The sequence below is a fragment of the Aricia agestis genome, chromosome 2 (assembly GCF_905147365.1).
Source record: "Aricia agestis chromosome 2, ilAriAges1.1, whole genome shotgun sequence".
In the NCBI taxonomy this organism is placed as follows: domain Eukaryota; kingdom Metazoa; phylum Arthropoda; class Insecta; order Lepidoptera; family Lycaenidae; genus Aricia; species Aricia agestis.
Window position 1 is genome coordinate 6,615,325 of NC_056407.1, and position 19,271 is coordinate 6,634,595.

A 19,271-nucleotide genomic window follows, 5' to 3' on the forward strand; every position below is an offset into this window, starting at 1 on the left:
GATTTATTGTAGAATTCTGCTCATAATTCATTTATTTTCTTAGGAAAATTACAGCATTTTAAGACAACAGTAAGATACATGTTAAGTACCTACACAGCGATATGCCAATTACAAGCTTCCACTAGTGTATTATAAGTTTAAGTTAAATCTAACATATCAAACATCAAATCATGACGAACACAAAGTAAGACCTAAAATAAGCTACATAAATTTTAAAAAGTGTAGGTAACAATAAGCAACAAAAGCTAATGAAACCAATGACTTTTAGTCAAGCTCAGGGTTTACGTTATCGTAAACCCTGCCGTCTATTGGCGTCTGGGACATTCGTTGCCTTTATTTCGAGTTAAACTCCACACTTGTTGATTTCTTAAAACCTATGGAGATGATAAATTATAAGTAACCGCGTTAAAAGATGTGTTATGATTATGGTCTATGGATACAGTTAACATTAGTTATAGGTAATTGGGGCTCGAGAAAGATTTGGGGTAGGTACTAAAATATACATCATCGTCAGTGCCGTAAATAGGGCGGTGCCACCGGTGCCCAGGCACAGGGCGTAGACTCTGGGGGGGCCGCAAAAATGGCCAAACCAGGCAGGAGTTTTATTTTTTCGGTTTGCTCCCGATAATAGTTCCCGCTGCGCCCCTAGAGCAAGATTCCAACAGTAAAATAGACCTATCATTGCTTTGGGTAATATAATATCTAAAAAAGCAAGGGCGCAGTTGTAAAAGCTCGCACAGGGCGCAAAAAAGACTGTTTACGGCACTGATCATCGTAAATCGTAATACTCGATTATACTCTTTCTTTCACTCTACACCACTATGGAATTAGTATCGTGTTAATACATATTAATTCAGTCTAGCAAATCCGATACCAATGTTAGTCGAGTTAGGATCAGCTGGAGACCTGAAAGTTGGGTGCGGCCTGCAGTTCGAAGGTGGTCTGGTCTATGACGTCAATGAGCGGCGTGACGGCGACGTCGCGCTTGTGCCGGATGCGCTGCAGCAGCGGCCGCAGCCAGTCCGCGCTGGCTTCGCAGTGCGCGTCCAGGAATACCAACACGTCACCCCGGGCGGACCGCGCACCGCGGATACGAGCGCGCATCAGACCTTGACTAACCAGGGTTCACTTGACGTTCATCTTGTTTTGACACAGCAGAAGCCGAGAGGTTTTTTAGTGAACAAGGCTTCAAGCAGGGCCCGATCTAGCAAAGATCATTTTCGCCGCCCTTTACATTGCATATAGAAAACCATATACTTAAGTAATGAGCTATTTTTGGGGGTAAAGGGGGGGGATAATTAAGTAAAATAAGTCTTGAATATTTCCTATACTTGCAACCTGAAGTAGGTTGGAATCTAAAATTCTGAAACTTGAGAGGTGGACCGTGGATGGCTAATGGCTAGGTTGGATGATACGATTTTAGTCAATGCCACCCCTAATTTTTGCCGCTCTGGGCAAATGTCCGGCTCACTCCCCTTAGATCGGGCCCTGCTTTAAGGTTTCTACTGCGCCTGAACAAGTAACTAGGAGCCTTAACATCAATACAAATAATGGGCATTGTCCAAAAAAAATCACATGTACTTTTTATATTTTTTTGTTCGTTAAAATAGGGTATTTTAAGAATATAAATTAAATAATTTTGAAATTCATTGGCTAGTTTTTTCTCAATAAATTTTTAAAGTTTCGCTGTGACGTCATCATCGGCGGACAATTGACCTCTGAGTATGTTTTAAATTTCCTTTCAATCTTATTTAGAATGGCTGTTTCGTCAAATGCAAGTTCTCATTATGTGAAAGCTGATACGAGAAGCTTACCAAAAGTTCGAAACGTAATGTTGGTCGAATTTATTGCTAATTTAACGCCATTGAAGGTCAAACAAAGGTTAAACATATTTGTTCAAAAATATAAGTAACTAATGGGTATTTTTTTCGTTTATACACAGAAAACCATCACTGACCTTATTCCTCGAAATATTTTTGTAATGAGCGAAATTAAAAAAAAAAATGGACAATCCCCATTACCGTTTCAAAATATTTTACCTAGACTGATAATTAAATCGAAACGAACCGGCTGCATACAAAATAATATGTCAAAGGAATTCATTAGTAAGATCATAGACTAAGGAAAATATGTACGATAGAAGTAAGTATCATGATAAAGCAAGTTAATTATTTCTCATAACAGCTGACATAACTGCGAGGGCACGAGTGAAGGGAGGTTTGAAGTAATATGGGCTAGGCATAACTGTGTGGGTAGAATCTAGTTAGACACTAAACTTGACCTGTCCGTTGTTCGAGTTTCCCTAGGAGTAAGATAACGTCTGACTGGACTCCTTTCTAATCAGAAATGTAGTACTACATTTATACATATTTTCTATTACCACCTAAAGATCAACAGGTTTTACAAATATGCACAAATAAAGGAAAGTTTTCAAGTGTACATTCTACGAAACCTTATCTAAGCAATAACACCGATAAAAACGTGATAATAATAGCTCAGTTCAAAAAAAGCAATAGAAACACACAATGCGTTAATTTACAAGCACGTGATCGCAATCAAAACACAGAAGTCACAACACAGGTATTATAGAAAACGTGAAAGACCCGGGGCGATAACGTATCTTGCGACGGCTAAGCAACAGGCGCTAGACAGCAGCTAATGCACTACATCTGCTTATTTGTTTACGAAAGTTTTCTGCTGTCAAACACCTGTTTCATAAATCATAACTGTCGCAAAACAATCCCCCTGCTGCTGAAGATGAATGCCACGAGGTGCAATAGGGACTTTTGAGACACCTGGAAGGTGATAGGGTCTTGAACGCTGTAGTAGAAGCTGGTTGCCTCTATGACGTCGATGATGGGCACTACTACGGCGTGGGAGCTGTCCTTGATCCGCTGTAGCAGCGGCCGCAGCCAGTCGCGCTGCACCTCGCAGTGGGCGTCGAGGAAAACGGTCACATCGGCCGTAGCGACTTTCGATCCCTCGAGTCGCGCTCGCGTCAGCCCAATACTGTTCGTTACAATTTCGTTAGCCCTTGGTGGTCAGCAAATTTAGAGCTATATCGCCATTTATAATGCTTTGTTTAATATACAAATAGTTAATGGAATCAGGCGTTACTTTGCGGAAATCCATAGTTTAAATTTAGTTTGTAAAGTAAGTTGTAAGTGCTGTACGCATGCCTATGCGTACACTCACTGTAAAGGTGGAAGTTGTTTTCGCGGAATATTGCTAAAAATAATAACAAACTATTTTTTTTTTTAATATACAAATGTTATAAATATTATAATACGACAGTGTGTCTGTCTGTTGGCTCTTCAAGTCTTTACGGTTAAACCGCTGAAGCGACTTATATGAAATTTGCTATGGATTTTGAGTCCCGGGAAAGGGCATGCGCAGGATAGACGATATAGCTAAGATATTTTATGATTTACACGCGATAAGCGCATTTCTGGGCAAACACAGTCCGGGTAACATTTTTCTCTAAATAAATGCGAGACTACTCGTAGGGATTGTAAGTGTAAACCGAAATATACGTCTGTTTTGTTACAACTAATAGAAACAACACAAGTGATACGAGTGATTCCAACTGATACCTACAGATGAAGACGACATAAACTCACTACAGAAGAAAATATTAGGAGACTTGAATACTACTAGGATAATTAATAAGTTAAATCTTAATTCCGAATTTTAATAGGGTTTAAGCTTAGGACATTACTATATTATGTTATGGCTCACACCAAAACGTTACTGATAGGTCATAACCTGAAACTCCGTAATATCTCCTGTTTCATACTCAAATGTGTCTTGTTCCAACTGATCTATGATCGGTGTAACAACGGCCGTCCTATTATCTTTTATGCGCTGTAGCAGAGGCCTGAGCCAGTCAGTATCACATTCCGAATGGGAGTCTAGGAATATGAGAACTTCTCCTGTGGCTGAGCGACTACCGGCCAGCCTGGATTGAGTCACACCTACCCTATATATTTTTATAATTTCTTAAGCTTGTAACTACAACTTGTTAATAATAATTTTATAGTAAGTACATGAACATTTTCCGCCCAACTATGAGGCAGTGATAACGTGACTATTTTTTGTAAATTGTTATTGACATAATATATTTATCTAATCCAGAAAGTTTAATCCATTTCTTATCGTAACATTGAAAAAATAATACAAGGAAAAGCTTACCGGCTTGGAAGTCTAATAATGCGGATTAGGTCCGGCGGCAGACGACTTCTTACATAGTAGTCAAGTTTGCCTTTTAATTCTGGTAATGTGGAATTGTCATCAACTAATATAATTTCCTTTAAATATACAAAAGGTGAGGATGGATCCTGTCCAGCATAACCTACAATAAGTATATGAAAGTATTATTTTAAATATCAACATCAAAATTTTGCCTGTCTATCCCATGTTTATTATCTTAAGACAGGAGTTCTCAATCTTTTTCAGCCTGCGGCGCAGTTAGGGTTGCCAGATATCCGGTATTGAAGTGTACAGTCCGGTATTTTCGAGGCCTGTCCGGTAAAAAATAAACGGTCATACTGGACAGAACAATGTCCGGTATTTTGAGGAAAGTTGGTGTTACTGGTACCTAATTTTAGGTGATTTTAATTTTTTTAGAAGCTCCTACCTTACCTTTATTTCGTGAAGTAAGTTATAGTATACTTATAATGGCGACCACAACCGCATATAATGGTGACCGCATTTTATAATAAAAAAAACTGTATTTTTGCGACCTTCCAACCCCTCCCGTTTGGACATTGGGTTTGTTCGGTATTTTTTCGCGACTCACCTGGCAACCCTAGGCGCAGTTACAATATTTTGTCCAACGAATTTTGTCACATCACCCGACTCTACCTTATAGCTATCAGAAAAAGATATGTATACTTAAATAAATGCCTTTAACTTTAGGAACCCCTGTCTTAAAGACATAACAGACAGACACGCTTAAACTGCTTCGCCAATTCAAAAGGGTGAATGTGTAGATACCTTGAGTCCTGGGAAAGGACTTAGGTAAGTGTCACAAAAAAAAAGATTATTGCGTAATAACATAGCAGCATGGGACGAAGTTGTAAGACTTGTAAGTAATATCTAGTGTTTTAACACTGATTATTAAATCATTGACGTTATAATAATATGAATACCGGAAATAAAAATCGGCCAAGTGCGAGTCGGACTCGCGCACGAAGGGTTCCGTACTGTTAAAGAGCAAAGATAGACCAAAAGTTGTGTTTTTGTATGGAAGCCCCCTTAATTTTTTATTTTATTTTAATATTATTCTTAAATATTGAAGTTAACCTAAAACATTGGTGTATAAAAGGGTTTAAGTCCCTGCCAGTGTGCCGCCAGTAATGTTATGAAAATGGTGGACATATAGCACCTGTTGTTGTTACCGGTTTTGGGAAGAAAAAGACATTATGAAGCTATTTTAAACAGAATAGTATGAATAATGTTTTATTGCTTTCATTATTTTTACTTGGTATTTTAATATGTTGACTCAAAAATTTGATAACTATGTTGTTTTTAGTTATTTACTTATATAATATCACGATTCACGTCAGTAGTCTTTGTCTTTAAATGTCAAAAGTGCCAATTTACCGAACAAACATTGGAACTTAGATCTTTATTTAAAACATGATGAATGGCACGTAAAGCCTTATTTTAGTTAGTTTGAATTGGACTTACGGTTTTCTATATATATTGTCAATTAAAATGTAATTTTAAAGTAGTAATTGATAAGTAAAATACTCGTTTTTTGTACACAAAAATTTTATCGTAATATAAGTATTTCCCTTAAAAAAATAAACAAAATTTATTACAAGGATGACCTACTATTTTGATCAATAATTCCTCCACATTTTGTTTTTGGCACTTACACCTTTTTTATTTCCGGTATTCATATTATGTACTTACATTATTACCTACAGAAAAATCTAGTGTTAAAAATCATCAGTTATTAATTATAATATGTACAATAAGAAAATTTAAGCATATTTATTATTTAACATACCTAGTTTCATGAGTTTCCCAGTCTCTCGGTCCAGATAGTTGGCTCTAGTAAACCACTCTCTGTCTCTTCTAGCACTGTTTATCACGCTCCAAATGGTACGTACAACCACTGAATATGGCTCATTGTGAAATATAAGAATAACTGATGCTGATGGTAATTCGGCATCATACACCACTCGCTCACAGGCAGGATTACGGTGATCTAAAAATATGCAAAATAATATTACATTTATATACTTACTTACTTTTAAAGTTTTTTTATTTAAGTAGTAGGTTTTGAGAATTCAAAACTATGGAAAAGATTTTTTTTTCTTTATTCAATACCAACAGCGTATTACAATAATTTAGAACTTAACACTAAACATGTAACAATCAGGGCGGCCATGCCGACTGTATGGGCGCCGCAGACTCGATTGCACAAAAAGTCTGTCGTCTGCGATCTCCCTCAGTATGGCCAGTAATAGGTATTACATTGTTTGACAAATAATAATGCTATTTAAAAGAAGAAGATTTTAAATATATTTAAATTAAATACTGCAACAGTTAATAAAATAATAATAATATGCTATTTCCTAATATTGTCAGTATTATGGATATTAAAAAATATGAATTAAGTGTGCAGAATTATGCAAAATACTGAATTCATACAAAACCAATTTCTCATTGGAGCATAAAATCATTAAAAATGTAAATTGCAAAGTAACGGTATAAAATAATAGTCAATTTCATGGTCCTGCAAAAATGTGATTGTTATTACTATTCAATGAATTTGCAGTTAGCTGTTGGCTGAGTTATGACTTATTGACTTAAATAGGTCAAAAGTGGTTACATGTATTATTTGTATTAAGTATTATGATTTTAAAATTTATGTGATTTATCCCCATATAATTTTATTGCGAGGAAGTTTCACATAGTGAATTTTAAAAATAGTAAACAGATTTTATATGTAAATTCTTCAAACAAAACTGTGCAATGACAAATATAGTTCATTAGTCTAATTTCTAACGGTATCTATTGTGGTCAATAATATTCAAGCCAGGAAGTCAGCATCGACTAATAACAGTTATCGTATTATTATCGAGTACTTAAACATAGTACATACCTTTCAATGTCCTATTATAGGAAATTCGATCACTTAAATATACGTTTATTGCTAGTTTCTTCTCAGACTCTTCACCCAATCGTTTATCTTCCCCCGTCAGCTCTGCAGGCTCCCCGTTTTCCCCTAAGCCGGGTATGATTCTGGCTTCATCTTCCCGAATTAGTTTTTCGTATAGCTCTTCTTCGGGACTATGTGCTCGTGCTGTACGTTTTCCACCTCGCCATTGTTCGAATAAAGTTAAAACTACTATTACTAAAAAAAGAAAGAAACCTACTTTCGCCGTATGATAGCATTTACGAACCGGCAATTTCATTTTGTTTACTAGAAAATTATAGAAACGCGCAACATACTCAAGCGCTCGTTTGACACTGTTTGACAACGACGTTTTATCTTGGGTTGCCAAGCCAATGCAATTCGAATTCCCCAATTTGGACAAAAACTACATGAATCATGATACAATTATCTAGAAAAAAATGTTTATTATCTAATAAACACATTTTTAATTATTGTTATGATATCCATTTGTCCAAATAATATATAAACTCGCGTCGTTGCGATAGAAACAAAGACAACTTGTCGACCTCAACAGACAAACTGGGACCTTACAAATTAAACTGATTTTAAAAATGTCTAAGATGTGAATGATCAAAATAAACTAAGGGAATAAAATAATACGATGTCAAAATTCTCCCAACAAATACCCAATAAACTTGAGAATCTCCGCAGTTTCAATAAATCCACCAATAACTGGCAACCCTGCTTTGTTATGCTGACACTTGTTTTTTTTAAACATTGATGGCCTATAATTGTAAACATCACAATCGTCTATTTTCGATCACAGATTTTTTATTTCCCCAATCATAAATTATGACTGGGGAATTGCTGGGGAAATAAAAAATCACCCTTGAGTATCTTGCTCTTGACTCTTCAGAAGATTGTTCTCTTATTGTTCAGAGTCATAATAAGAGAACAATCTTCTGAAGAGTTTTTTGATTTCGAATATTATGTTCAAATATAATACTTCTAACATCTGGATGAACTGATTTACGAGTGCAGGATTGTCATATAGTATACCTACATCAGAGACTGTACATATCTAAATAAAAAATTAAAATAAGGTTGTATAATAAAGTTTTTTATTAAATACAATTACCTACATAATTGCTACATAATTGTTTAATTTTTCCTATATATACAATATCAAGTTATAATTTAGCAAATAAATAACATTATTAAGGAATGTAAGATAAGTATTGTGTATAGTCATACTTTCATATTTTATAATTTAATTTCCCTCACTCCACAAAATTTAGCTTATTCTAGTACTTATTTAAAAAAAATCAGTGACTCGCTTATAGTGACTAAATCAGCTATCATCAACCCGCGGCCCGCCGCGACTTTATCAGTGGCCCGCGTGATGTTAAACCATTTTGAAAATCACACCCACCGGCAAAATAATCGAGTCGTCGTGAAAGACGTAAAATTTTTTCCACTTTTTAACCGTTAATTTTGAAGAACGGTATTTTTTATCCCTAAAATATTTTGATACGGCCCGTGACACCAAGACCAAGACATGTTTGTCGCCCGTATGAACAAAGGTTGGGGACCACGGGACTAAATCATTAGTAGTATATTTAGTGCATTAATTTATGTGTCTTTCCCAGAACTCAAAGGACCAAAATTCATAAAAATCGGTTCAGCGGTTTAAGCGTGAAGAGGTTAGAGCCAGACACACTTTCGCTTTTCTAATATTATGTAAGGATTTTATCTCACTTCATTTTCTTACTTGCTACCCTCGTTACTAGCCGACTTCGAGGTCTCACGAAACAGGGCATCTAGAGAGCTCATCTGCGTTTTTGTGAGTTTAGCGCCTTTCATGTCCAATACTTTGTGGAACTCAGCTACTGTGCTCTCAGGGAGGAGCTGCACGAACTGAGCTACGAAACCCTCGAGGTTTCCATCGAGAGGCGCCATCACCAGCTTCAAAATCATTTCGGCCTTGGTCATTAGCTTTATGACCACTTTCGTGTATGTCGTCGGCGCCTGCCTTTTCACTTCTGAGCCTATGGATGGCAACTCCAACAGCGCAGTCTTCAACATGTGAGTATCTAGCAGTAGCTGCTCCGAGCCCACCGTAGAGATCGGCTTGCACTTGTAAACGTTCTGTATGAACTTGGGTATGAACGAATTAGCGAATCTAATGCAGAACTGAGTGAAATATTTCCTAGAGGAAGCTAAATTGTCTCTCAAGTTGGGGACGGTGTTTTTGAGGTGCATCACTATTTGCGTGACGTAGGAGCTCTGGTCGCCGACGTTGGAGAAGTGTAGCCAGGATATTTTGGTCATGGCCTGGAGGGCCGGCTCGCAGGCCAGCTCCAGGTCTTGGACTAGCAGCTGGATGCAGTTGTTGATCATCTTGTGGAACAGCTCCTGCTCGGGGGCGAGGTCTATTTTGTCGGCGAGAGCTGGAGCCACCTTCTCCTTCAGTTTCTGTTCTAGATGTATGGTGGTCTCGAGACAGTACTCCGATGTTGTGATGACGCTGGTGATTTTAGCGATCTCCTGCTTAGTGTACCTGTAAACCAATAAATTGTATAAAGAAATCCATCAAAAATATTGTGTTCATAATTAACGAAACACACACAACAACATATTTAAACAACATATTATGCTTATAGCATAAGGTTGATAACAGCACCCACCTGGGCGAGTCATCCTTGAGGAACGGCGCGAGGTAGGGCGCGGCGGCGGGCGCGGCGCGGGGCAGCACCGCCTGCAGCACGCCACTCGCGTACTCACGTAAGTACTTGCCGAACACACCCGCCAGCTCTGGTAATAATAAAATCATACATAATATATCAAACTATAATAATAATAAAATCTGATTTTTAATTGCAGCACTAAATGCTGCAATTAAAAAACAGTGTGGCATGACGCTCAATGTCAAAGTACCTAATTCACATTCCAATAATTAATCATTAGCACTTCGGCATTATGCGTCACTGATTCGCATTAAGCTCTGCAATTGCAAAAAGACCCAATTCTATTATGTTCCACTGCTTTACTATTGTTGGCGATGCGACCGCCGCGCCGCCGTACTGCACTTTGCCACATTTTAGAAATGTAAAAAAAGGTTAATGTCTATGTTTCTCAGGAAAAGGAAGTTACGTTTTGTCTATGGCTAAGCGACGCCTCGAAATTCAACTGTTTTTTCGTTGTTATAAAAGAGAATAATTTCGGCGGATAATTTTAGTTTATAAAAGTGTATTTTGTGTTTTTCGTTAATATAAGAGTTTTCTCGTACATCCAGAATTTTATTCGAAAATTCCTCCTCCCTTAGCCTACAACTATTTCACTAAGCAATGTTACAATTATATAACACTTAAAAAGTCGTTATTAATAGATTTTATATATGTCGCAGGCGGATTGTATATTTAGCCGTATTACATTACGGCTAGCCGTTTTAAAAAACGGCGCCGTTTTTTAATGCGACGTGTCGACGTTTAGCCGGATTGAATGCGGCTGAATAAAAAACCGCCGGAATGCATTCGGCGCTATACATCATTAAATACGGCTAGCCGTAATGTAATAAGGCTACAGACGATGACATAAGAAGTGTTTCTTATGTCATTGGCTAGAGACTAGTCGCCTTTTTGACAGTTTTAGTTTCGTAATTCGTTTCTTAACACTCGTGGCGCTGCCCGAGTCACAGATTAATATATGAGAAGTAATTAATTGCATATGCCATTTAAAAATTTGGTTTGCGAGAAATAACAGCTAATAAATCATTTTGTCAGCATACAACGATTTTGTTAGCAATAATTAAAATCACGTATTCTGTTGTAAATAATCATGACAATGGTCAGCAATTTAAACACATAACTGGCAGCGAGTTTTATTATGTATCTGCAAAGTAAACAGTCACTCGGCAGAATTACTTGGTCGGCAAGATTATACATTCGGTCAGCAGAGAAAACATTTCAGTATTTTATTTCATTTCATTATTAATTTATTTATTTTATTAATTAATAAAGACTTAACAGAAGGCCTACATACCACGGATGGTCACCCTATAACTTACGTAGGAGTACGATGCGGCTAAACGTGGGCCGCCTTATTAAAGAACGTATCGCAATTACAATCCGGCTAAACGTCGACACGCCGCATTACAAAACGGCGCCGTTTTTTAAAACGGCTAGCCGTAATGTAATACGGCTAAATATACAATCTGCCTGCGACATATACATTATAAGAACAAAGACTTATTTAATTATTAAACAAATAATATATACTTTGATAGTAAAAATTGAAATATAATATTACCCAGCATCGGCTCTCCCGTAGTTAGGCGCGCACACTGCGCCAAGCATTTCTTGTAGAACAGGAACAGATCGGCGCAGCTCGCTATGACTGCGCCCGCGCCGCTGCCGCCTTCCCCCGCGCCGACCTCGGATTTTGCGTCCTGTTAAACAACAATTATAATCATTATTATTATCATCATGAATGTAAAATTTAAAAGCCAAATTGAACAAATAGAAGTCACTAAAGCTCAGGGCCGGACTGTGAGCTTACGAGGCCCTGTGTTGAAACTACTTAGGGCCACAATATTTAACTGTCAGTTCGTAGTACCAACTACCAACACATAAATCCATACTAATATTATAAATGCGAAAGTATCTCTGTCTGTCTGTCTGTCTCGCTTTCACGCCAAAACTACTGAACCGATTGCAATGAAATTTTGTACACAGTTATTCTAGAGTCTGAGAAAGTACATAGGCTACATTTTGATGTGGGAAAATATCTTATTTCCATGAAAATATCGATGAAAATTAATTCGCATTGCGCGTGAGCAGCGCTCATCCCGGGGGTCCTGGGTTCGAGTCCCGCAGGCGGAACAAAAAGTTTTCAATGTTCCTGGGTCTTGGATGTGTATTAAAATAATATTTTAAAAATCTTAAATGTATTCATTTATGTATAATATTATAAAAAATCCAGAAATATATCGATCCAATGAACATTTTAGTTCTAATACGATTCAACAGATGGCGTTTTATTTTTTACTTTATTGTAACATAGAACTAATCATACTTATTAGTTAGTATGTTTTTGTTTATAGTTTTTAATACGTTAGAATATTATGTTTAATAATATAATCACTTGGTATAATAATAATCAATCTATCTTATCTTATAGAACTCCTACTGCATTTCTAATATATGTAACAAGTTGACAACAGAAGGCGCTCTAAAATAAAGGAGTTCGAGTGTACCGTGTTGGCCTATATTCCATCCAGAAAATATATCAATGCAATCAACATTTTAATTCTTATATATGAAAACAGATGGCGTTTTATTTTTTACTTTATTATTGTAACAGAACTAATCATACCTACTTTACTATATAATATTGATTTATTCACAACTAGCTGTTGCCCGCGACTTCGTCCGCGTGGACTTTAGTTTATAGCGCGCGGTGTCAACAAAATTTGTGTCAAATTTAAAAACTTTTTAAAACCCTGGTAAGTGGTACCCCTCTTAGGGCCGCGCTACACCGGAATGGCAGCGCTGAAAGTGCTCGCCTCGCCGCTGCCATTCCGGTGTAGCGCGGCCCTTAATTAATCAAAATACCCAAAAACAGCTGTGCAGTGTGCACATAATCTATACTAATATTATAAATGCGAAAGTATCTCTGTCTGTCTGTCTGTCTGTCAGTCTCGCTTTCACGCCAAACGCCAAAACTACCGAACCGATTGTAATGAAATTTTGTATACAGATAGTCTAAAGCCTGAGAAAGGACATAGGCTACTTTTTTACTAGAAAAAAGGGTTGTAAGGGGGTGAAAATGCGTAAATTTCTTCAAATTAAGTTAGTTCCAACAATTCATAATAGATGGCGCCGTGCGTCTTCTACATCGCGCTGACGCTTGCTCAAAAGTCTTCCTATAAGACGTGGTATCATCTTACATTTAAGTTTCGATTTTTTTCGATTGTTATATCTATTCTACGGTATTAAATAACTCAGTACTTTATCTGTGCAGTGACGTAACCTTAAATCTATTAATGATAAATAGTTTATGGGTAAAGTTGTGTAATTGGAGGGCTAAATAAGTTTTAAAATTTGGCATAAAATATAAAGTTTAATATAAAAAAATGAAATACTTATTGTGTGCACACTGCACAGCTGTATTGATTTAAGGGGTACCAGGGTTTTTTTATAAAAGCTTTTGACACCAATTTTGTTGACATCGCGCGCTATAATCTGAAGTCCACGCGGACGAAGTCGCGGGCAACAGCTAGTTGTATAATAAACCTTGATCGTAGGATTCTCAGGGATACCAACAAAAATGTAGTAAAATTATGAATTCTTTCGCATTATCGTCTTTTTCTGACTTGACTTAGCTCATGAGGCCCTTGAACTCATGGGGCCTTGGGCTTAAGCCCAAATAGCCATATGGTAGATCCGGCCCTGCTAAAGCTGTAGCAAACCGTATGTATTCGGCACTGTCTACTGAGTAACGGGTGCGCCATCTAGTACCGAGTAACGAAACGTTCGTCACGAATGCGTTTCTTTACTCGCAGTTTTCGTAGTTTGGACTTTGGATACAACTGTTTCGCTTCTCGCAAGTACCGTTGATGCGTGTATTGAAACGGTTTGCTGATCGTGTGTTCATTTGGCGAACGCGTTGGGCCAATGTTTCGGGCCAAAATTGTGCGTCCCAATGTTGCTGTTTACACATTGGCTTACGATCATTCTTCAAGTCAATAAACATGGACGTAGACATTGTTGCAGCCGCGGCTATTTCGTATTCCATGATATTAGTATAATAGTTATTATTATTTAATAATGTTTTTGTAACAGAAAGAGTTACTTAATGCCACATTCTGAATAAATTTTATATGCGTTGTATACTATGCTGTGTTATGTATGAGGTATCAAAAGTAATGAGTAACGATACGATAGTAACGAGCACTAACAGTTAAAGTAACAAATACATATGGGTACTCATTTTTTCGTTACTTTTACACCTCTAGAAGTCACGTCTCAAGAAAGCGAGAGCCTTACGGTTTAGCAAACAAGTTCAGCAAAGTACTTTCGTAGCCTGACATAACTATAAAGAAAACTGATTCATAGACAGTTGGCGCCTGGCGGGCCTGACGGATTTTCCCTCTATTATCTATGATCATGGTCATAATACCTGTAGGAAGGTGTCCATGAGTCCTCGGAGGTTAGTATCGAGGCTGGTGATGTACAGCGACAGGTGGGGCTCGAAGCACGCGCCGATTGCACCCACCCACGGCGAACCCCGCGCCGTAGAATCGCCCTCTGTTATCTATGGCCAAACATAGAAATGTTAGGAAAAAAACTGAAAACACATGTAGAATTTGTTTTACTTTATAGTGCAAAGCGATTTAATATTTTGCTTTATTGAATTATATAAAAGAAACAAGGTGCCGTATATTTCAATTCTTACCTCTTTTCCATCTTCCTCTAAAGACATCGGCTTCACTGATGACTCTGAACCTTCGGCTCCTAACTCCGTACCTTAGAACATATTGTATAATAATAAACCTCTCGCAAATTATCAGCCCAAAATCTGGTAGAAAGTTTTTCAATACCTTTTTGGGTAATTTCAAATAGCAAATACTTTCAAAGTAAAGAGAGATTGAATTTTATCATGGACATTACTGAACTAATTCGATCTATTGTAGCTTTAAACCAGTGTTTCCGAACCTTTTTCAGCCATGGACCACTAGGAAGTCAAACACAGTTTTCGCGGACCCCCTAATTCGCGGACCACAGGTTGGGAAAGGCTGCTTTAAACATGAAATACTCACCTACAAAACGTTTGTGCAGTAGTAACTCGAAGTTGTATGTCTTCTGTATAGCGTACAGCAGCAACTTGACGTCTAGTTCATTACGTCGCGCTGCCATCAGCTCGCTCAGATCTTTACGGGTCACCTGACAAAATGTAATGTAAGTGTATACAGTGTAAGCTTTGCTTATATTATGTCAAGAAGCGATTTTTTTTTCGTCTGTTTGTTAAAATCTTTTGCCTATACATACATAATATATTTTTGTAAGAAGTAATGTTTTTTTCTTTCCATAATAAGCTTGTTAGGCCTGGAGATACTGACACAAAATTCTTGGTCATTTGTACCAGTATGGCTGTTTTACAGGGGTATAATTACGTAAAGGCAAAAAGGAAAATGATGGTCATATCGCTCGCACTGGCAGCCCAAACGCGTAGGCGTTAATCGAAGGTGTCGGATAAATACCGAGTGTCGAACGATTTGTTCCACAAAAATGCTTGTATTTTCAGATAGTCGAAAAAAAAAATAAGTAGGCGAAAGCGTAATGCCATACTTGTCGGGCGCGGCTTACAGACCGCCATACCGACGCGAATACGTTAATTTTAATAAAAAAATTGAACCATTTGTACCAGGCTAATTTTTTCATAGCTAATCATCGTCGAGTAGCCATTCACGAAAATCACCTTGCCATACTTTTCCGACAGCGCCCAATGGCCGCCATACCACTGCAAAAGTGTATTTTTTTTATGTTGCTTATTCACCTTGCAAAACTCCGAAGCGATAGTCTCGCTGAGCCTCCAGGCGGGCGGGAATATATTGGCGAGTGTGTCCTCGAACGCCAGGAGATGGCGCTTGAGCCACGCGTACCGCCGCTCCACGTGACCGACCCACGCGCCCTCCTGCTCCGCACTGAACAGGTGTATGTACTCCTGTGGACATTTCAGAGAACACAATAAAAAAAAAAGATATTACTTGATAAGTTCAAGGAAAATATTATATCGTCGTTGCGCTTGCCTCCTCTATGTGTATTTAGTTAAGTTTGCAGGGGTTGACAATAAACAATTTATTGAAAGATTGATGGACTTATCAATGAATTAAAAAGTCTCAATTAATACACATAGAGGAGTTGGGAAGCGCAACAACGATATACAATTATGTGGTCTTACAGCTTACAGCAGTTTCTCCCGCATAATTTGCCATCCTCACTGACGTCAGTCGTAACTAAGATTGCCTGGTTTATGACGTTATTCAGGAGTTTATCTTTTTAAGTGTTGTTTATTGGTAAAAGTTTTAACAGTAGCCAATCAAGATACCTAGTGAACAAATAAACTCATTTAACTCTCAACTTTGGTTGTTTTCTTACTTTTCAGACAAATGTAAGACTCTTGTTAGTATTTGTGTAAGCTGAGGGCATTTCCCAATTACACAGTTGCATTGATCAATATCGGCCAATGAGTACAATTTATTTTTTATGTAATAAGGGGTCAAACGAGCAAACGGGTCACCTGATGGAAAGCAACTTCCGTCGCCCATGGACAATCACAGCATCAGAAGAGCTGCAGGTGCGTTGCCGGCCTTTTAAGAGGGAATAGGGTAAATTTATAGGGGAGGGTAGGGATGGGAAGGTAATAGGGGAGGGTAGGGAAGGGAATAGGTAGGGGATTGGGCCTCTGGTAAACTCACTCACTCGGCGAAACACAGCGCTAGCGCTGTTTCACGCCGGTTTTCTGTGAGAACGTGGTATTTCTCCGGTCGAGCCGGCCCATTCGTGCCGAAGCATGGCTCTCCCACGTATACATAATAGAGAAGTCTGCACCTACTTGTAGTTGTAGATTGACGAACCACTTGATTAAATCTTGTTTGACCTTTGGTTCAAGTGCATCCACTACACCACACGCCTCCGCCAATGTCCTCTGGGATACGCCACTTTTACTGCCACCTGCAGAAACATAAATAATAATGTTTTATTGGCAAACATGTAAGAAATGAACACACTATGCCGATTTTCCGCGGCGGAAGTTCATCTTGATTCCACCTGTAATGTATTTTAAATTACCGATGACACACCATGCCGAAATTCCGTCGCATTATAATATTGTATGCGTTTGACATTGCTGACATAAACATACAGAATTTCCGCCGCGGAACTTCAGCATAGGGTGTAAAGACACTTACTTTGCTGGGTTATTACCTACTTCATCACCATTGATAGACAATCAAGAATGCATAGTACCTGTGAGTGCTTCCTTGAAATCAGTTAGTATCTGTTCTGCCAGTTGCACCCTGATGGCATGCACTTCATCCCTTAGAACACTCAGCTCTCGAATGTCACGGTAAGACTCAACTTGCTCCAGGACCTATTAAAAGATTGATTTAATGGCTAATATAACATACAGGAGAAGTGATTACTGAAAGTAGCTCTAACAATTTTTTTTTTATTGACTCTTTTTTTCTTTCTTAACTGGGATACATAAAATGTTTTTTTTAAATATATTATTTCAGTTAGCCTACAAACTTTGCATAATTATTATGTTACTTAAATACCTCCATTATAGCCTGGAGTGGCAACACTAGCTCTTTATACTGTCTCCTCTGTGCTAGGTCTCGCAATGTGGCCACACCTCCAGCCAACATGTGAAGATGATTGAGTGCAGTAATTGCAGCCGTGAGATTCCATTTTGCACAGTCCAGCTGTTTGATTTCTGCTGTAATCTCGCGAACCATACTCTCGCTACGTTCTGCCTTCTTATTTATGTCAGCTACCTGCAAACATATTCGGATTCTTGGAAATCTATTGTTATTCTATTGTTATCACGGTTGCATGCAACCACTTGGGACTTGAGTAATTTGTAATTCTTTTAACCTTATAATCGAAAAAAAAGATGTATGAAATTTGCATTTATGCATCTGTCATAAATGACTTTAAAACCTGCAATGCCAACTCAGCAATACACTGTTGGGCCTCCAAAAGTGCTTGTTGTCCAGCAATCCTTTGGTCGTGTTGAGCTCGGACTAGCCTCTGTATGTCATGTCTAACGCTTGCTAGTTTGTATTCACATCGAGATGCAGCAGACTCTACTCCCGATAGTGATTGCTCCGTAGGAAAAACTCTATTGATATAAGCCACAGCATCGAACTAAAAAAAAATTGTTAACAATGTTGCGCTCTCAACATCAGACAAAAAGTTGCTGTAGTAGCATTCAATACAAACAATTTAAATAAACTTACTTCATCATTGTCGAATTGCTCAGTTCCACCCATCAATTCTTCAATTCTGCTCATTACAGAGCTTGGAAAATTTAGCTGAACATCTGGCCCACTATCTTTATCATCTAAGTTTTCTATCGAATCCATTATTTTGTATCTAATAAACCATTATTTCGTAAAAGACAACGTAAACCTCACATATACATTCCCATTTTTCAAGCAAATTATTTGGGTGTGTTCGGAAACTCTAACTTGATAATAGCTAGTGCGATTTGACGAACATTGATTAGCTATAGAGATGTCAGATTACTCAGATGACACTTACCAGTATACTGTCTAGTGTTTAGAAACATAATATATCACTCACTCCTGTCAAGTGTCATAATTCAATGTCACCGCTGACGTCGTTTTGAAGTTTGAACACAGATGATATAACCTCATTGGTTTTGAACAAAATATGTGCGTAACATCCGGCAAAGGTGCCAATGTTGAAAAATGGTCAAAAACGGCAGAGAAAAAAATCGATTTTTAACCAATGTTGCTACTTGCTAATTTTAGCCAAAGAGAATGTCATATACTACGTAACAATTTTAGCTTTACCGTTTACGGCCTGTAGACAAGTGGCAAAGCGCTAACGCTAACGCTAGCGCTGCAAAATGTATGCGATTTGACTTATGTCATCGCTTCGCTAGCGAATACTAATGTCAAATCCATATATTTTGTAGCGCTAGCGTTAACGTTAGCGTAAGCGTTTTGCCACTTGTCTACCGGGGCTGCACAGAGTACTTTATTATATACTGGAATAAGACCTCACTCTCTTTTTTTTGTGGAAACCGCAATAAAGCGCCATCTGTAACTTTACAACGGTCTAGTACCGTCGTAAAGTTACAGATGGCGCTTTATTGCGGTACTATGGATTCTAGTATTACTATAGGTACCTAAATATTTATAGAATATTAGAACATTTAAAACTAAAATAAAACAACAGAATTTTTAAAATTTTATTTATTACAAGAACATTATTTTACCACAACACTTCTACAAAGTACAAAGAGTCCTATCTCAGTTCTTGCACAGGAGCAATCTCACAGCACTTACAATTTACAAACACACAAACCGGAAGAACGGAGGCTCTAC

At 37.8% G+C, this 19,271-nt stretch overlaps 1 protein-coding gene across 1 annotated transcript in view; it reads right to left on the reverse strand.

Annotated features, from left to right (window-relative positions):
• Nucleotides 1-18,358, reverse strand: part of LOC121736517 — a 28,357-nt gene extending 9,999 nt beyond the window's left edge. Inside the window, exons 1-18 of the mRNA XM_042127765.1 lie at nucleotides 18,156-18,358; nucleotides 17,857-18,063; nucleotides 17,472-17,690; nucleotides 17,161-17,284; nucleotides 16,748-16,866; nucleotides 15,689-15,856; nucleotides 14,952-15,075; nucleotides 14,588-14,658; nucleotides 14,312-14,446; nucleotides 11,441-11,579; nucleotides 9,820-9,946; nucleotides 8,911-9,692; nucleotides 7,118-7,369; nucleotides 6,017-6,217; nucleotides 4,192-4,351; nucleotides 3,773-3,979; nucleotides 2,785-3,033; nucleotides 907-1,114 (exon numbers count right to left, since the gene is read on the reverse strand). Coding sequence (XP_041983699.1) covers nucleotides 907-1,114; nucleotides 2,785-3,033; nucleotides 3,773-3,979; nucleotides 4,192-4,351; nucleotides 6,017-6,217; nucleotides 7,118-7,369; nucleotides 8,911-9,692; nucleotides 9,820-9,946; nucleotides 11,441-11,579; nucleotides 14,312-14,446; nucleotides 14,588-14,658; nucleotides 14,952-15,075; nucleotides 15,689-15,856; nucleotides 16,748-16,866; nucleotides 17,161-17,284; nucleotides 17,472-17,690; nucleotides 17,857-18,063; nucleotides 18,156-18,281 — 3,618 coding nt within the window. The 5' untranslated portion in view covers nucleotides 18,282-18,358. The remainder of the gene's footprint in view (nucleotides 1-906; nucleotides 1,115-2,784; nucleotides 3,034-3,772; nucleotides 3,980-4,191; nucleotides 4,352-6,016; nucleotides 6,218-7,117; nucleotides 7,370-8,910; nucleotides 9,693-9,819; nucleotides 9,947-11,440; nucleotides 11,580-14,311; nucleotides 14,447-14,587; nucleotides 14,659-14,951; nucleotides 15,076-15,688; nucleotides 15,857-16,747; nucleotides 16,867-17,160; nucleotides 17,285-17,471; nucleotides 17,691-17,856; nucleotides 18,064-18,155) is intronic.
• Nucleotides 18,359-19,271: the final 913 nt, after the last annotated feature.